The sequence below is a fragment of the Castor canadensis genome, chromosome 6, assembly GCF_047511655.1.
Source record: "Castor canadensis chromosome 6, mCasCan1.hap1v2, whole genome shotgun sequence".
Taxonomy (NCBI): domain Eukaryota; kingdom Metazoa; phylum Chordata; class Mammalia; order Rodentia; family Castoridae; genus Castor; species Castor canadensis.
Window position 1 is genome coordinate 76,132,125 of NC_133391.1, and position 20,161 is coordinate 76,152,285.

Below are 20,161 nucleotides of genomic sequence, written 5' to 3' on the forward strand. Positions count from 1 at the left end.
GAACAGTCAGGTGAATATGGGCAAGTAGACAGTCTATGATAAAACATGTTTACTGCTCCCTGCTTTTCAGCACAGTGTAGTAATTTTAGATAGGATATTATAATATCAGAACTAGACTTATAGAGCTTACACAAAATTTCTTTCACACTGGTGTCTAGGGGAAGAAAACACATAGTATTTCTGAAAATTCCATGTATTTTCCTTCAGGTTGTTTGTAAAATTGGTAAACATCAGGTGTGTTGACTTTGTCAAAAATTTTGCTTTCTCAAGCAGAATGATTTCGCCTCTTCATTAAATGAAATGCTACACAATGAATGTAATTTTTCACCTAATTTTTTAGATAATTTTAAACAAAAGTTTCCCTATTGGGACTTTATGCAGAACAGAAAAGTCAATGTTAGGGTCAACCTCAACTTAATAAATCGAGGGAACTGACAAGCTTTGGCCACACAAATAGCAACAGTACAAGAATAATAATTCTATCCAGGGACAAAGAAGTGTGACTGTATCTGAAAGTTTTTAAATTTTATCATTGATTAATATCCTAAATGAGTACTCTTGGCTTTCTCTTTCTCAGTTTAGCTCATGTTTACTTGTATAGGCAAAAGGTGACAAAAACTGACTAATAAGTTTTCTTATGCCATTAAAAAAAAGTTCTGAGGGCTTAGGTCTTGATGTGTCAGATGGCAAAAGAAAGCTGTGTTCACTTGGCAATTTCATTTATTTGTTAAGAAACACCCCAAACAAGGTTCATCAATGTTCTTGCTCTTTCACAGTCCTAGAGAGATGCTCTTCTCTTTGCCAACCAGAGCATTGCCTCATACCTTTCTTTCTCCTAATTCAGGATTCAGGAACTTACACCTGGATGACCAAATGACCCTTCTTCAGTACTCATGGATGTTTCTCATGGCCTTTGCCCTGGGCTGGAGATCATACAGACAATCAAATGGAGGTTTTCTGTGTTTTGCTCCTGATCTGATTATAGATGAGTAAGTTGTATGAGAGTCATTGTCCCTGTATTCATTCATATGGTATTTTAACAAGCTGATATTTTCTTGATGGACTGCTGTTGTAATAATGCAGGATTAAATCAATCCTTCCAGCTGTCTAGGAAGTGAACAAACATGAAATAGAGTTGATTATAAATTCTTGGGCAGATCAAGTATAACATAGAGCAAATGTACATGAGGCATTATTACTGTACCAGGACTTGTTTTTAGATATTTTGTAGCCAGGCACAGTGGCTTATGCCTATAATTCCAGCTACTTGGCAGGCAGAGATTGGGAGGATCACAGTTTGAAGCCAGCCCAGCCAAAAGGTTAACAAGACCCCATCTCAACCAACAAGCTAGGTATGGTGGTATGTATCCATAATCCTAGCTACACTGAAGGCATAGGTAGGAAGATCTACAGCCGAGGCTGTCCCAAGCAAAAACACAAGCCCCTATCTGAAAAAAATAAGCCAAAAAGGTTAGGGGCATGGCTCAAGTGGCAGAGTGCCTGCCTGGGGTCAGTAAAGTCTACTGTGATAGTAGAAAGAGCACAAGAAAACTGTGGACTCAGTGGAGATCATTACAAATGAGGAAATCTGAGCTAAGGGGATCCAGAGACAAGACGTGTCTCTGTCCGTGGCAAGGCTCGCAATGTCTGTGACCTAGAAACATGGGGACAGATTACTTAAACTGAGGACCAGTCAGAATTTCAGATTTGGTACACCAGCTTTTTTCTTATCCTCTAGTCCTGTGTCACTCTTTGGAAAGGTTTTAGGTGTCCATTCCCTTGACCTCATTGAAGTTGGCTCCTCACTCATTTCAGACCCTCAGTGCAGCCTTCATTTGCTAGTGTTGTCTCTCCATGAAATCACCTCACTGACCACCCAGTGCATAGTTTGCATGGCTTTTCAGAACCCCTTTCCTATTGTTCTTCACACACATAGTTCCCACTCAGATTAAAAAAAAAAAAATTGGAGGTATTTATGTAAAAAAAATAATAGTCCCAATTGCACTATATGTAAGTAAATCCATCACTAGTCAGTTGTGTATAGAACTGGGTGCCACATTAAGAATAAGCACCTGAAATGTGTCCAGAGGCAGAGTCTGGAAATTAATACTGATTATGAACATGAGATATTTAGAGAAAAAGAGATGAGAGCATTGAGGACAACCTAAAGAGATACTGTATGAAAAGATAGCAAACATTCCTGTTATGTGTGCCTGTACAAAAACAATGGGTAGGAGTTACAGAAAAGCATGTGTTTGAGCTGAATGTTACAGGAGAGCCTGACTCATGGTAGCAAGCTCCCATTATTTTAAGTGTTTCACAAGGAGTGGATGATACCAGCCCCAGATTATTATTTTTAAGAAGAGATTCTTAGGCAGTATGCAAGAAAGACCAGTTTGTGAGGTAATGTAGATCCAGGACCCTCTTCCTTGTACTACTGTTAATTTCAAGGCCATAGCTTACAGGATGAATAAGAATTGCATGCAGCAGAGATTTTAGGTTTTTCTGCTAATAGCCTGAAAAGTCTAGCCTGCATAGAAAAGTCCTAGCTGAACTAAGTACCCTAGTTAAACTTCCGCACTTGGTGATACTTATTTGCCATTTATTGGTATTTAAGTACTTACCAAGTGCCAGACTCTATTTGAAGCATTTGGAATAAAATATAATAGATGAGACCCCTGTTAACATTCTGATAGGGAGTTTAAATAAATGACCCAAATTATTTCACAGAGCCATCATACAATAGTGTACCTGGAGAGTAGAGAGGGAGATTTTATGATCAGAAAAGACCTAAGTAGCTGATCACTCAAATATTTGAAAGTATAAGGCATTCAAGGCAGAAGAAACAAGTGCAAACTTGAAACAAGCTTGGTGTAAGGAATTGACAGAAGGCCACTGGGGATAAGGTATGGAAGTGAACAGTCACGAAGATAAGTAGAATCTTGTGGGCCATGAAATAGTTTAGATTATTTTCAAGGACTGAGAAACAGCCAGAATGGATTACAGGGGAACAGCAAATAATCATCATACTCATTCTTTGTTTTCTGGGGTTTTCTTTTTCCATGCTAGGCAAGCACTTTACCAATGAGCTACACACCAACCCCATCATGCTCCTAATATGTGCTCAGAAGCACAGAGTAGGACACACAAGGTTCCTGATTTTTAGTTGCTTACAAGTTAGTAGGGGAAACACAGATAACCACCAAATACATAAAATAATTACAGACTGTGATTGAGTTTATACTAGAAGGTGGTCCATTTCAGACCTAATGGTACCCTGGAGGAGGTGTTATGCAGGCACCAGGCTTTGTAGTGAGAAGCAACACGATGAGGCATGTGAAATACATAGGCTGCACTCATTTCCAAGGGGCCATAGCTTGGCCTTCAGCCAGTAGGCAATACTTACGCTTGGCCAGCACACACTTTTATACAGATACACTCAATATCTGTGTCAGAGAAAGAAGTCACTTTGACTAGCTATTGCCCAAAAGAAAACTGTTCAAACCACTATGTCACAATGCAACAAGATTAGAAGTTTGATCCAATTTTAAATTAACTGGTAAATATATTTAGCATATATAGAAATTCAAGAGATTGTTACTCATTTCAGAAGCCACCTGGTGCTTTTAAAAGAAAAATAAAATCATGTTAGTGGTGTTTATAGTCCTTTCTAATAAGCAACTGGAAGGTATTTAGTTGACATTAAAACCAAGAATAGATGTATGTGAAACATCAACTTGCCATTTTCATCAGAGTTTTTACTTTTATGGCACTCCAATTTAGATTTAAGCAAAGTCACAGCATAATCAGATTATGCAACATATATTCCTCACATAAAGTTAGAATTTCAGATATTTTTCTCAACAAATTTACATTAGTTTCATTTTCCTTGTGGAAGAATGCTTTTTAAAGATTTTAGCCAGTTTTTAAAGTGCTATTTTTACTGTGTTCCTCCTGGAGGAGCCATAACTTACAGGGAAAATAGTTTTGAAGCTGGCATTCTTGTCTTTATGCTCTGGGCATGTGTCCATCTCTTTTGTCTTTTCCTAGCCCTCTGTGTCCCCATATAGTTCTGGTGTCTGCGATAGGCAGTTTTGGGGGTGAGATGCATGCCTATAAGACAGATTCACATGGTTGTCTTTAGGTCACAGTGTGAAAATATTTTTTTCTTTTTAGCCGTCAAGAATGCATTGTTACTCTACTAAGCTGTAACTTTGGTGAATTAAGAAATTAAATGGTTAGAAGTTCCCAGAAAAGAAGTACTTAATTACCACTAGGGGATTGGGAAGGTGTCTCCTTGGTGAGGGACTGTAAATTTGAAGAGCCAGGGTAGCTCCTCCATGATTACTTTGGCAACACACAATTCACATCTAATTCATTTTATCACATAAATGAGCCACATCTTCAGTTGAGAAAAGTAATAACTTTGGGGGTTTTTTTTTTTCCTGTTAGAGTGAAGATCACTTTCAGAAATGTAAAAAAGAAAATTTCTTAAAATGTTTAAAATCATAATCAAGAGTTGATTTGGATGCCAGGTGTAGTGGTACACACTAGAATCCCAGCACTCTGGAGGCTGAGGCAGGAGGATTGATGGAGAGTTTGATGCCAGCCTGGCCTACATTGTCAGGCCCTGACACAAAAAATTAAATAAATAAAAAAATAAAAAGACTGTTTGGTCACAAGCCTATCAAGAGTCAGAGAGTCTGGTATCAGAACGTCTAGAGTCAAGTGCTAATTCTGACCCTCAGTATAACTGCACACAGTGTCACAAATGGTTGTCTTTAGATGTCTTATGATTTTTAAGCAGGTAGCGTCTGAAACTATTATCTATCTGGCCATATTCAAATGCTAAGCCGTGATTTAATGAGCACCTGGCAAACTGTAGGAATAAATTCTAAATACTAAAGTAAATAAAACAATATATGGCATGCATGATAGAAAAATAATGTCTCCAATGTAAAATTAGATTATTCAGTAGTCTCTTTTAGATACTCTAGACCAAGGAACAAGTTTAAGGAAGGTTCTCCAAAATTCTTGTTCTACTGCATTAATAGCAGTAGTTCTGTTTTCATTTATGAGTTCTTCATTTTGAAAAAAGAAAAGAAAGAAATGTACTGTTTTTGGAACCAGTGCTATTTGTAACGCAAACACTACTGTTTGTCTCTCACAGGCAGAGAATGAGTCTACCCTGCATGTATGACCAATGTAAACATATGCTGTTTGTCTCCTCTGAGTTACGAAGACTTCAGGTATCTTACGAAGAATATCTGTGCATGAAAACCTTACTACTTCTCTCTTCAGGTTGGTGAATACTTCTAAAAATGGCAAAAGCATAGGATATGAAGATTTAGAAACACAGGATTATTTATAGACATAGTACTAATAATTATACCTAGTCTACTGCTGTATTCTGTTCATCACATGATTTTTATAAAAGTAAAATTTTAGAGAGGCATGTTCAGCAATGTCAAGATTAGTGAGATGAATAGGTGTATGAATTCACTGGAACAAATCTCTGTTAATCAGAATGTGTGTGGACTGCTTTCTTCTTCCTTTGGTCTTTGGGAAGAAGACCAAAAGCCAACAATGATTTCATTTCTCTAGGGCACTATTACTTGTAGTTATAGAAAGAAGGCTACCGTGTATATAAAATATCCTAGAAAATAGCATTAAGCTCTTATAAAACATTTTTAAAAGTTTGAACTAGGCTGTTGACATTTAAACTAGATTACTTTCAGCTAGCAAAGATAGCTTTCAAAACTGAAGGATCTTGTCTATATTGGTTGAGGTGGCATTTTCAATAAGAAAAGTCTCCAGATATCTGATAAAGGACTGTTCTGCAAAATATACAAGTAATGTTTTAAATTCAACAGTAAGAAAACAACCTTATTTTTTAAATGGACCAAGGACCTTAGTAGGCGCCTCACTGGAGAAGATACAAAGATGGCAAATAAGCATATGAAAAGATGCTTCCTGTCACATTGTATCATCAGAGAAATGGAAATTAAAGCAATAGATACAGAACAATGACAACACCAAATGCTGGTGAAGATGTGGAGCAGTAGAAACTCTCATTGGCTAGAGGAAATGCAAAATAGTGTATGACCATTTTAGAAGACAGCTTGGTGGTTTTCTACAAAACTAAACATGCTCTTACCCCTCAGTTAAAAACTATGTCTGCACAAAAACATCCACCTATATATTTATAGAAGCTTTATTCATACTGTCCAAACTTGGAAGCAACTAAGATGGCCTTCAGTAGATGAATGTACATAAACTGGTACATCCAAACAATGGAGTATTATTCAGCACTAAGAAGGCTAAAAAAACTTGTCATAAAGTCATGAAAAGACATAGAGAAACCTTAAATGTTCATTATTGAGTGAAAAAAGCTATCTGAAAAGGCTTACATCAATTGGAGGACTAGATTGAGAGTTCAGAATTCTCAGGAACCCAGTCTTAAGAGAGCTCCCCATGTTTTTTTGGAATTTTACCTTCAGAAACTCTACCAGGTTCTCCTGGTGAAGATGAGAAGAATTCCCTTCTTTTTCTGATAGTAGAGAGGGGTAAAGTAAACACTTGGTAATACATGGGGCATGTTCTCCATAACAAAGACCTGCCCTCTAAGGTTAAGTACTTTACCAGAGCCTTATCTGACCTAGAGGAAAAGGCACATAGAGAATCCTAGCCCCTTCTAGCCTTCTTGTCCTCTGATAGGAGGGGAGAAGGAAAACAGGCTTCTAAAAAACATTTCTTTTTTTATTTTGGTGGGGGCAATACTGAGGTTTGAACTCAGAACCTCCTGCTAGGCAGGAACTGTACCACTTAAGCCACACCTCCAGTCCTTTCCCCTTTGGTTATTTTTTTAAGACAAAAGGATCAGAGTTTGAGGATGGACAAGACCAGGCAAAGTAGCTTAAGACCCTATCTGAAAAACAAAAGAAAAAAGACTTTGAGTGTGGCCCAAGTGGGTAAACTTTTGCTTTGAGGCCCTGAGTTCAATCTCTAGTACTGCCACAAACAAACAAACAAAAAAATGAAAGAATAGGAGGCAGGGGACACAGAAAGGGGCAGGATAAGAAGTACAAATAAATTCAAATATAAAGGTAATTTCACTAATGTACAAATGGAATAAATGTTCCAAGCTTAATTGAAAGACTATAGATTTTTTTTTAAATCCAACTTTATGCTCTTGCAAGAGTACCTCAATGAAAACATTGAAAGGATGAAATGAAAGGGTATATATTGTGTAAAGTGTAAGTAAGAGATGGCAAACTTTTTTTGTGAAGGGAAAGTTAGTGAAAGTTTCCAGAATTGCTCAGCCTCTGTCACAGCTACACAGCGTGAAAAATCATCGATAATACTGTACGCAAACAGAAGTGCGTAATATTATCTCTGAGAAGCCTGAAATTCAGAAATCTGCATTCTTTTTACACATTTAGCTTTTCTTGTGCTTAATCCTTTTTCCTCCGGACTGATGTGTGGCACAGAGCCAGTGTTCCTAGGAGGATACTTTGAGAACCCCTGCAAGTCAGGGGACCATGATCACCCTCTAGTAGTTCTTAGTAGCGCTGATTTTCTAAGGAACGGCATACCAAAATCATTTTATGCCATGAGTTGTAGGAAGGGTAGATTGGTGGTTTTGGGGTTACTGAAGTGTGAACTCAGGGCCTGAGCCCTTAAGCTCCCCACATGGCTGGTTTGACAGGTGTACACTACCACTCTTGGACGTGATTGGAATGGGGTCTCCCTAACATTTTGCTGAGGCTGGCCTTGAACCTCAGTCCTCCCAGTCTCTGCCTCCTGAGTAGCAAGGATTACAGTTTGAGCCACTGTGCTTCACATGTCATGAGTTACTTTTAGTTCTTGTAAGTAAATATAGAAAGGTAGCCATTTGCTCTCTAATAAGGTGTATCTGTATGCTACGATAAAAATCAAGTTTCTTTTTAGATTAAAATCTTATCCACTAGTGTTTATATTTTATTTAAAACTACATTGCATGCTAATTTTAAAGTTTTCATTAAATGTTGATATCACAGATACTCTTGAGATGTAACTAATACAATAAACATATTATTGAAGCCTTCTATCAAACTCAAGGGCAGAATGACAGCAAAGTTTCACTTATCATTTAATTTGGTCCTTAAAAACAGTCTTGTGAATTATGGAGGAAGGTGTCATCACCAGCTTCTGATGTAAGTTAGAAACCAAGTGATTCACCCAAGGTTAAGACCTTCAGTTCTCTATTATCCTATATCCCCTCTTGGCTATATTCTCATAATCCTTTGGAAATGCGTATTTTAGCATGAAAAGTATAGAGAAAAGGTAACTGTGAAGTATGCATTAAATGTCCTATTTTGTGTATGAAAAGCTGTAGAGACGAAATTCCTTAACTGACTTTGTCTTAACCTTTTAGTTCCTAAGGAAGGTTTGAAGAGCCAAGAGCTATTTGATGAAATTAGAATGACCTACATCAAAGAGCTAGGAAAAGCCATTGTCAAAAGGGAAGGAAACTCCAGTCAAAACTGGCAACGATTTTATCAACTGACAAAACTTTTGGACTCCATGCATGAAGTAAGTGTCAAATATAAAGCCAAATATAACAAGAATTTTGTGGGACATAAAATGTTTTAATTAGTATATATAAGTGTATACCATAAAAACCCCATCCCCAGTTTATGGATTTTGATAATGGTTTGAATTCAGTTTGTAAACTTCAGTTTTGTAAGGCCAGTTGTTAAATATTTCATCTAGTCATATGCATAAAAATCATGTTATTATAGAATTTAACAGCACTATTTTTCAAAAGGTAGAAGTCCCTGTTTTTTATATGAAAAATCTATTAGAATAACATGGCCTTCATATATTTTAATACTGTGCTTCTGAATGAAGTGATCCCACACCTTTTTCACACGATTGTTTTTGAGAAAAGGTGTGACTGTGTAGCCCATGCTAGCCTAGAACTTGCTTTCACCCCAATATTGAGATTACAGGTATTCCCCATGACCCCCAACTTTCATTTTACACACAATTTAAGAAATTTAAAATATGTCTTGTACTTAAATGCTTGTTTTGTTTAACTGGAGAATTCCAGTAATGATTTGTGTATTTTAGGTCGTATATTAAAAAACAGCCTGACGAGCATGAGATGTTCAGCATACTATTCAGTTTTGAAGCCTCATCATTACTCTGTCTTCTCTTGCAGGTGGTTGAAAATCTTCTTGGCTATTGCTTCCAAACATTTTTGGATAAGACTATGAGTATTGAATTCCCAGAGATGTTAGCTGAAATCATCACCAATCAGATACCAAAATATTCAAGTGGAAATATAAAAAAACTTCTGTTTCATCAAAAGTGACTGCCTTACAGTAAGAAAGATTGCCTTAAAGAAAGTTGAATTTATAGCTTTTACTGTACAAACTATCAATTTGTCTCACAGAAGTTTTGGGTTTTTTTCTTTCTGTTTTTGTCTGGTTTTTGGTTGTTGTTTTCTTTTAAATACGCACTACATGTGGTTTATAGAGGGCCAAGAGTTGGCATCGGAAGCAGTTGAGTGGTAACTTTGAAGTGATGGGAAGGTAGATAGTGAGATTTATTAGTTGGTGTATCCCAGATATTAGAAACAATATTGTGGGCTAATCTCCACTGTCAGAGAAGGATGGCACCTAAACCACCAGTGCCCAAAATCTATGTGATGAACTTTCTGCTCATACTTTCAGTTGGCTGTATAAAACTTTTTAGACTTTTTTGTTGGTATATTTTCCCATGTATAGTTAGGATAGCATTTTTGATTTATGCATGGAAACCTGAAAAAAGTTTACAAGTGTATATCAGAAAAGGGAAGCTGTGCCTTTTATATCTATTACTGTCTGGTTTTAACAATTTCCTTTATATTCAGTGAACTACGCTTGCTCATTTTTCTTACATAATTTTTGTATTCGAGTTATTGTATAGCTGTTTAAGATGGGCAGCTAGTTCATAGCTTTCCTAAATAAACTCTAAACATTAATCTTCTGTGTGAAAATGGGTTGGTGCTTCTAACCTGATGGCACTTAGCTATCAGAAGACCACAAAATTTGACTCAGATCTCCAGTATTGTCAAAAAAAGCTCTTCTTTTGTATATATCTGCTTCCATGAAGAATGATATAGGTTGTGCAAATTAACCATCCTGACTGGTATAGAGCACCTAGTCCAGTGACCCTGCTGGGTAAATTATGGATAATGGTTGTAAAAGATAACTATTAAAAAAAAAAATAACTACCAAGAGGCCCTGTTTGTACCTGGTACCCTATCTCTGCAGTGGTTAGATGGCAAGAAAGTTGGTAAACTGTCTTTTGGGACCTTTTGTAGTAGTTTGCATAACTTCTTAAAAGTTATAGTTCCAGATAACCAGCTGTAACACAGCTGAGAGATTTTTAATCAGACCAAGTAATTCCTCTCACTAAACTCTACCCAAAAACTAAATCTCTAATATGGCAAAAAGTGGCTAGACACCCATTTTCACATTCCCATCTGTCATCAATTGGTCTATCTTTCCTGATAGAACAGGAAAGCTCAGCTACTGATTTTTTTGATTTAGAACTGAATGTCAAACATCCATGTTTGTAGAACTACACATCCCTCCGTGTGCCATAAGATTTAACACAAGTCTTGTGAATTTATTCACTGTTGAAAAGTATAATTTTAAACAAAACAGAAGCTGTAGTAGCCCTTTCTGTGTGCACCTTAACAACTTTCTGTAAACTCAAAACTTAACATAGTTACTAAGCCACAAGAAATCTGATTTCTGTTCAAAGTGGCCAAATTATCTGTGTAATAGAAAACTGAAAATCTAATATTAAAAATAATGAAACTTCTAATATATTTTTATATTTAGTTATAGTTTCAGATATATATCATATTGGTATTCACTAATCTGGGAAGGGAAGGGCTACTGCAGCTTTACATGCAATTTATTAAAATGATTGTAAAATAGCTTGTATAGTGTAAAATAAGAATGATTTTTAGATGAGATTGTTTTATCACGACATGTTATATATTTTTTGTAGAGGTCAAAGAAATCTTGATGGATACACCCTGTATGACTTATAGTGTGCTCAAAGCATTCATACTGGCATTAAGGTGTCAGAAACCAAACAGGTTTTGCTCTAGAAGAGGGAGATGGAGACTGGCCTTGTGTGCAGTGAGGCTGTGTCCCAGTTAAACCACAGATAAAAGTAATCCTCTGCCTCCCATTCTGACCATGCTTCTCATTCCAGCAGTGAGTCTGTAAACGCAGGTTTGATTTATTAAATCTCCCCTTGCAGTAGAGTGTATAAACAGGACAGAATGGTATTGCTCATATAGTTACAGGCACCATCTAATAGCAGGGTTACTTGCACATGCAGCCTCTCAAACAGGTTAACAAAAACAGAGGCTTTAGAAGTTTGGCAATAATATGCATAGAGGTACAGCAATATGTAAATAGTGCAGAATCCCATAGGGTGCCAATAATACACTAATTCCTTTCTATCTTACAAGATTTCATTTCCAAGTAAAATGAGGACATGTTTATGTTTTCTTTGAATGCTCTTTGAATGTTGTTTTCAGTATTTTGTGGAAATTATTTAATAAAAAATGTAATCATTTGCTTTTTGAATGCTCTTTAAAAGGGAATGTTCCTTTTGTAATGGTTTAAATTGATCTTTAAGATGGTTGTAACCCAGCTGGATGTGAAATTTATGGTGCCTAAGAAATAACACTTGAATATTATCAGTGACAGTGTTAAGTTTCAAAAAGAGCTTCTCAAAAGTAGATTATTGTTCATTTATATAATGTTACATGGTTAAAACCAAAAAGTGCATCACATATTATTCTTATTTCAGTCCCAGCAACCTTGGTTCTCAAAAGTAGAGCTCAGTTTAAAAATGGGGGCAGGGGGGGTTGGGTGTACACTTTGTTGTCAACAAGGAGGCAACTGACATAAAACTATAGGAGGCTTTTCACTAAAAGAAACTGTGCTCTTTTAGAACATGTAGGAAGGAAGAAAGTTACCATAATTATGTTTGAGTATAATTACAGATTTTAAGTGAAGAAAAGGAAAAGATACATTACTGTTTGAAATCAACTTCATTTTCTATGTGTGTGGTTTCTTGTCATCCCAAACTATTATAATAACTTCAGTAAGAACCAGTGACATGCCTATGTGGATTCAAAGAGATCCTGAAAAGTATTTTTAATTACTGGTAGAAAAAAGTGATTCAGTGTTTTTAGGCATTGCTCTGGGTACTGTACAAGCAGAAATGAGGAGCTAAGGACTTGACAGTTTGGGAATTGACTGCTTAAAACTATAGGAAAGGAACCTGAAGGAGCAACTGCCTTCTCTTGGGAGAAGGAAAAAAAAACCTTTGCCACGCCAGAAGGAAATCTAATGTGATTAGTGTCAATGAAGAACTTCATAGAGAGCACAGGATGAGCTCTGGGCAAGCATGTGAAGGGAAAGCCAGCTTCACTTAAGAATTTGGGAGTAATATAGGCAGAAGATGAGAGAGAAGAGAAACAATCCAATTTCACTCAAGTCTTATCATTTTAGTTCTCTTTTAAATCCCCTAAAACTATGTCACTATGGAATGAACATTATTATAATTTGATCTGTCAAAATTAAAAAATCGTGGTAGCCTTCAGTGAGATTTTGATCTCAGTTGGTCACCCCCAACAACCGTGGTATAGTTGAATGTGTTTTTATGTGCCTGGTTTCAGAGCAGGAAGAGAAAATAAGTGTGTGAAAGACACTTTAAACAAAAGTTTCATCATTTTCCAGACTATTTTCAATCAACCTGGTCCACCAAATAAGTGACCAGGTTTTCAGGAAAGGAGAGCTTCTCTCTAGAAAATGTATGAAAGGATTTTATTTTCTGATAAAAGACTATATGAAAATACCCTCCTCAAATAACTTGCTTAACTACATATAGATTCAAGTGTGTCAATATTCTATTTTGTATATTAAACAAATGCTATATAATGGGGACAAATCTATATTATACTGTGTATGGCATTATTAAGAAGCTTTTTTCATTATTTTTTATCACAGTAATTTTTAAATGTGTAAAAATTAAAACCAGTGACTCCTGTTTAAAAATAAAAGTTGTAGTTTTTTATTCATGCCGAATAATCTGTAGTTTAAAAAATGTCTTTTTACCTACGCAGTGAAATGTCAGACTGTAAAATCTTGTGTGGAAATGTTTAACTTTTATTTTTCATTTAAATTTGCTGTTCTGGTATTACCAAACCTCACATTTGTACTGAATTGGCAGTAAATGTTAGTTAGCCATTTACAGCAACGCCAAATATGGGGGAACATCATTGTAAAATAAAAGTATCTGCTTTTTTCATTATGTGACTCCCAACATGCTTTTGTAGAACTAGTGAAGTTATTATTTTCCTGTTTTCCTCCTGTTCTACTCAAGGCAGACTTACCACTTTAGGCACCTTAAGATGCTAAAGTAGATATTTAGATGTCAATGTGCAATGTATGTGTGCTAATAGCTCAACAAACTCAAAATGAGCCAAGCCCTGGTAACAGCGACCCACAGATCATCACATCCACACCTCACATGGTTGTGTGCCATTGCTGCACAGGGTACTAAGGGCAGGGAAGAAATGAAGCTGCTTCAAATGTAACAATTTTATGAGCTGAGTGCATTCGTTCACATCTGTACTCCCTACTACTAGTCCAGAAGCAGAGATTGGGAAGGTCACAGTTTGAGGCCAGCCTAGGTAAAAACTTAGTAAGAGACCCCAAATCAAACAATAAACACACCTGTGACCCCAGCTACATGGCACAGCAAAAATGTGAGACTCTACCTGAAAAAGCAAAAAGGGCTGGGGGCATGGCCCAGGTGGTAGAATATCTGCCTACCAAGGTGAGGCCCTGAAGTCCAACCTCAGAACTGCCCAAAAAAAAAGTCATGAAAGATGACATTTTTATATACATATTATCTAGTGAAAACTTAGCATGGTTTAAAATCCACTCTTTGTAAAAAAAAGAATAAACACTAAATGTAGCAATGCTGCACAATATAGAAAATGTAGGAAAAGTAAATCAGCTGTTCCTTACAGTCTATTCAGTATTTAAAATATATTGTATTCAGGTCCTATCTATGAATTAGATGACCTAACAAACTCCTATGAATAATTTTCACAAGAGACCACTATAAAGTAAGAAAAAAAGTGGTATGATTTTAAAACAAAATTTGCCTTATCCATCATATATGCACCAAGTATTTGGTATGTACTACTGTATGTTAAATATTGAAGACACAGCATTAATTAGAAAAACACCCTTGCTACCCTCAGACACTTTAGAGTATGTGTTTGGAAAAGTACATAACAAATCTTTCGCTGTGTCGTGAGGGACAATGCAGTGATATTGCACCAGTATGGGTACTCATTATTGCTGTGCCACTCACTTCCAAGTTATTAACCTAATGTTTTGTGGAATGCCTTCACATACATTATCCCAATTAACCTTCACCCAATGGTTAAATGAAAACAAATTATGAGAAAGCTGTAACTTAATTTTGTGGAAAAGAAAATAGGCTCAGAATAGAAGCAACTGATTCATTGCTGCTAACTCCATTCAAGTTTGAATAGAAAACCTCTATAAGAAATCATCTAGCTACCAGGTGTCAAATAGCATTTCTTAACTGAGGAGCCTCGCAGGGGATGGGTGTTTTTCTGTTTTTAAATTCAACCAATGTTCGCTGAGCACTTAGTATGTGCCAGGCACCATGTTTCAATATATTTTCTCATTTAATCTTAGCAGCCCAATAAAGTGCTACTAAAAAGTAGTGCTATTGTCCTTATTTCACTTATATGAGGAAATTAAAGCTTAAGAATTGTCCAGAGTCACAAAACTTGGAAACAGTTAAGTAGAACTTAAAAAAAAAAAAAACAAAACCTAAGCGTTTGGCTCAAGTTCATGCTCCTGACCACTACTGAGGACTTACTAATATGAAGCTCCTGAAGACAGGAAATGAGCCCAAGCTGAGCATGAGATCCTGGCTTTCTGATATGATCTCATCTAAATCAATCCCTTTTGCTACCATCAGTTTTGACTTAGGGGAAGTTGATGGTGAAAAACTGTTGCTGCCCATAGATTACAGAACACCCTTTGGCTTATCAAATATATAGCAAGAAGCCTATATCTCACCAGTGCCCACAGAAAATCTACAAATACTTCTTCAAGGGTTATGGAACATAGAGGCCACAGAAAATGAGGAAGAGAGTTGTTTACAAATAAACACTGTAATGCAAATCAAAATGTTTCCTCATTTGACAAATACAGTAAGGGTTATCAAGACTTTGGATATAGAAAAGAAGATGAAAAGCAGAGGCATTTTACACTAGGTGAATATTTTTAGACTTCCAACTAATCTCTACTAATTGACAGAAAAGCACTCTTAACAGCATAAGATCATAATACTTTTTGCTGACAGAATCTTCTGTCAGACATCTCGTTTCCTATTAAAAAGAGACAAAAAGGGAAACAATTTTACTTTGCTTAGTTACAGACATCTCAAAACAAAGGAGTTCATTTAGACCACATCAGAAATAGAGTAATAACATATATACAATGTAAATAGGAATAAATTTTTCTGTTGTTCATGTGGCTTTGTCTTATATTGTCTGAACATATATATGGGGTTGTGCTGGAAATAAGACTCTATATAAAACCACTAGGGTTGTCTGCTAGGATTGCAAGGAATCAAGAAAAAACTTGATGTTGGAGGAAAGGAGGACAATGTGCAAAAAAAGAATAAGCAAAGGCTCATATGAGACTGTGTCACAAATACCTTCTGATCAGTTTCAATACCCATTATACACATGGGTGTAGATGACCCAATTGAAAGACCACTAAGGCTTTACTAAAACTCCCTCAAGGAGTGCATAATGAAGAGCAAATGATTCAGCAATGTCACTCCTGTGAATCTACTCAAAAGAAAACATTTATCACACAATTTGCATGCAAATATGCACAGAAGTATACTAGTGAAAGCAACCCTGAAGTCCATGAAGTGAAAACAGATACACAAGATGTGGCCTCGAATGTATATTAGATACAGACGGAAAAAGAAGTGAAATACTGATGCATGCTTTAATATGGACAAACCTCAGAAACTTAAGTAAAAGAATCCAGACACACAGGACCACATACATGATTTCACTTGGACGTCCAGAAAAATTTATGAAGCCAGAAAGAAGATCAATGTTGCCTATGGCTAAGATTGGCATCAGAGCTGAAATGCAAATGAGCATGTGAGGGAACTTTTAAACATGACAGACAAGTTCTAAAATTGGCTATAGTGTTGGTTGGATACCTTGGTAAATTTAATAAAAATCCTTAAATTCTACACTTAAAGTGGGTGAATTTTTTGGTCTTAATACCCTGATAGTAAAATTACAAGAAAACTACGACTAATATCCTTTATGAGCACACACAAAAAAATTCCAAAATCTTAGCAAATATTATTAATACATTAATAATTACCAAAAAGTTATTCCAGAAATACAGGGTTGTAGTAACATTAAAAATCAATCAATATAATTAATGATAGTTTAAAAAAATCCTAAAACTAAAAAAGAGAAACTAATGTGATTAAATAGGTACAGAGAGAACATTTGACAAAAATTTAGCAACTCCTAATTTTAAGAATACATAAATAAAACAGCAAATTAGAAATAAAGGAACTTCCTCAACCTAATAAAAGGTATGTACAAAAACCAGTACTATACTTCATAGCAGTACTAACAGTCATCAAAGGAAATAATCCAATGTCCATCAAAGGCACAAACGTATAAACAAAGAGAAGTATAAATAAACAATGGGATAGTACCACTCTAAAAAAGTACCAATTCATGCTACGACATGGATGAACCTCCAAAACATGTTTAGTGAAAGAAGCCAGATGCAAAGAAGTCACACATATAGTAGTATTCCATTTATATGATATATGTAAAAATAAGTATAGATACAGAATGTAGATTGTGATTGCCAGAGCCCAGGGAAAGAAGAGAATGGAGAAAAACTGCTAAATGGGTTAACAGTTTTACTTTAGAATGATGGAAATATTTAGGCACCAGACAGAGGTGGTAGGTATACAATACTGTGAATAAACAAAATGCCTCTAAATTGTCCATTTTTAAACGGTTGACTTTCTTATGTGAATTTCACCTTAACAGATTTTTTTTTTAAGGTACCAGAACAAGTGAGTTTAACAAGGCTGCCATGGTACAACAGGGATCAGCAAATTCCAACTTGTAGCTAAACCCAGTTCACTGCATATTTTTGTAAATAAACTTTTGAAACATTCATTCACATATTGTCTATGCTGCTTTCTTACTCCAGTGGCAAAGCTGAGTAGCTGCAACAGTCTAAAATACTTACTATCTAGTCCTTTTGAGAAAAAGTTTTCTGGTTTCAGGGATACTAGATCAACAAATGAAAACTAATTTTATGTATGTGCACTAGCAATAAACAATTATAACTGATATTTTTGATATCATTTACAATGGCTTCAAAAGTATGAAATAGTTAAGAGATAAATCTAACAAAATAGAAACAAACCTCCACTGAAAACTACAGAATATTATTGAGAAATGCTAAATACGTAAGTACTAAATATGGAGTGGTATATCTTGTTCAAAGATAATTCTAATATGTCCCTTCTCACATTAATACTAGATTCAATACAGTCAGAATCCAGATTTCTGTGCAAATTGATATGGATATCCCAAAATTCACATGAAAATTAAAAGGACCTAGAATAACAAAAACATCTATGAAATAACAAGGTTAGAGAGCTAAGATTTCCTGATTCCAAAAATTATTAAAAAGCTACAGTACTCAAAACAGCATGTCATTGGTATAAAAACAGGTCAATGAAACACATGGAAAGTCCAGTTCATGTGTGTGTGTGTGTGTGTGTGTGTGTGTGTGCACATGCACAAACAAGTTTTTTTTTTTACAAAGGTACAAAAGCATTGCATTCTCATGCTCACATGGAACAATCGCCAAGGATATGTCATATTCTGTGCCATAAACCATACCTTAACACATTTAAAAGAACAGAAATCACACGTCTTTCAGACCAAAATGGAATTAAACTAAAAATCAATAATAAAAAGATAAATGGGAAACCTCAAATTATAGAGATTCTGCAACGTGCTTCCAAACAAATGGGTCAAAGAAATAATCTCAAAAATAGTTTTAGAGTATTTTAAGCTACATGACAGAAACCCAACTTACCAAAATTTAAGGGATGTGGAGAAAGTAGTGCTTGGGAAATTTATAGCATAGAATACATGTGTTAGGAAGGGGAAAAGATCTAAAATCAATCATCTAATCTATTTTAAGAAACTAGCAAAACGCAGAGTAGGCTGAAGTAAAAAAAAAAAACGAATCACGAAATGGAAAACAAAATCAACAGAGAGAAACAATGAACATGGTGGGACACACCAGTAATCCCACCTGCTCAGGAGGTTGAGATCAGGACGATTGCAGTTCAAGGCCAGCCCAGACAAAAAGTTGGTGAGCTCATCTTAACAAGCCAGCGTGGTGGCACATGTCTCTAATCCCAGTTCAAAAGAAGCATAGGTTAGAGAATCATGGTTCACGACCCATCCCAGGCGAAAATTCAAGACACTCTGAAAAAAGAGCTGGGGGCATGGTTTGGGTGATAGAACTCCTGCCCAGCAAGCATGAGGCCCTGAGTTCAAATTCCAGTACTGCCAAAAGAGAAGGGAGGGGCATGGGGGGAGGAAGGGGGAGGAGAGAGGGAGAGAGAATGAAACCTAAAGCTGGTCCTATGAAAACAGTTAAACTGATAAGACTTTAGCCAGGTTAAGGGGAAGAAGAGACAGGACACAAATTACCAATATCAGAAATGACAGAGGAGACATGACCATGATCCCATGGACATTAAATGAATAATGAGGAATAGGAACCACTTTCTGCCCACAAAGTTGGTAACAGATAAAATAGACCAGTTCCTTGTAAGACAAATTCTGTCAAAATTCACACATAAAGAAATAAAAAATCCAAATAGACTTATAGTTAAGAAAGAAGTTGAAACAGTCTCTTATAAATTAGAAAGCTAAGCCCAAATTGGCCTACTGGTGAATTCTGTCAAATATTTAAGGGAAAATTATTTGAAATCTCAACAATCTCTTTCAGAAGATAAAAGCAGAGGCAGTATGTCTTAACTCATTCCACGTTGGGTAGCATCATCTGAATGCCAAAACCTTAAAACTACAGATCTGTATCCCTCATGAACACAGATGCAAAGAATCTCAACAAAATTATTAGCAAATCACACCTAAAAAAAAGAAACCATGACCAAAAGAGATTCATTCCAGCATGCAAAGTATAACATTTGAAAATCAATTAATGAGACTGGGGGCAAGATGGTGGGTTAGAAGTGGCCACCATTTTGACTGCCAATGAGAAGTCAGGTAACACACGAGAGACTATATTCCCAAAAGCAAGAGAAAGAAAAAAAGCCTCAAGAATCACAAAAGAAATGTCAGGACAGCTGAAAATAATGGCAGGAACAGAGAAAAGCAGCAAATAGTTCTTAAGTACCATCCAGATCACCAGGAGGAGAAGCTGAAGAGACACTCAAAAAGTAAGCCAGATGGTCCTGACAACAGACTGGCTATTCCAGCTACAAGAAAAGCCCACACCTCCTACAAGCCTTAAACCTAGTACCAGGATTTGGTGAGACAATGGCTATTGTTCATGAGGCTCCTGTGTCTCAAAGGACGACAGCAAATGCCATCCCAAGAGAGGGTCTATTGTTTGAGTTTGAGTTACATTAAAGGCTCAGGGAGTCTTGGGACATCCTGCCGCAGTGTCTGGATGAGACATTCATAGATGTCTTACAGAAGGAGAAATTCTGAAGGCCTGGAGAGAAGATCAAGCATCAGGGAGCTCCAGCAGCCAAAGGAGCACAGGTTGGAGGACCCACCCTCCCAGCAAGGTGAATCCCACCACCTGAGGGTCATGGCAAAACAAAGCACCAAGCCTATGGCTAGCTTAGTGTTCTGCCTCACAGGACTTGCCTCCTGGCTTCTTGTGTTTGCTGCTGAGTGAGTCAAGAGTAACAAGGCCAAATCACATGA

The 20,161-nt window shown here is 36.3% G+C and overlaps 1 protein-coding gene across 7 annotated transcripts in view; it reads left to right on the plus strand.

Annotated features, from left to right (window-relative positions):
* Nr3c1 (nuclear receptor subfamily 3 group C member 1) overlaps positions 1 to 13,371 on the plus strand; it is a 99,843-nt gene extending 86,472 nt beyond the window's left edge. For all 7 annotated transcript variants that reach the window (XM_020166022.2, XM_020166037.2, XM_020166030.2 and 4 more), the window contains exons 6-9: positions 845 to 989; positions 5,171 to 5,301; positions 8,417 to 8,574; positions 9,206 to 13,371. In XM_020166022.2, coding sequence (XP_020021611.1) covers positions 845 to 989; positions 5,171 to 5,301; positions 8,417 to 8,574; positions 9,206 to 9,358 — 587 coding nt within the window. In that variant the 3' untranslated portion in view covers positions 9,359 to 13,371. The remainder of the gene's footprint in view (positions 1 to 844; positions 990 to 5,170; positions 5,302 to 8,416; positions 8,575 to 9,205) is intronic.
* The last annotated feature ends 6,790 nt before the right edge of the window (positions 13,372 to 20,161 follow it).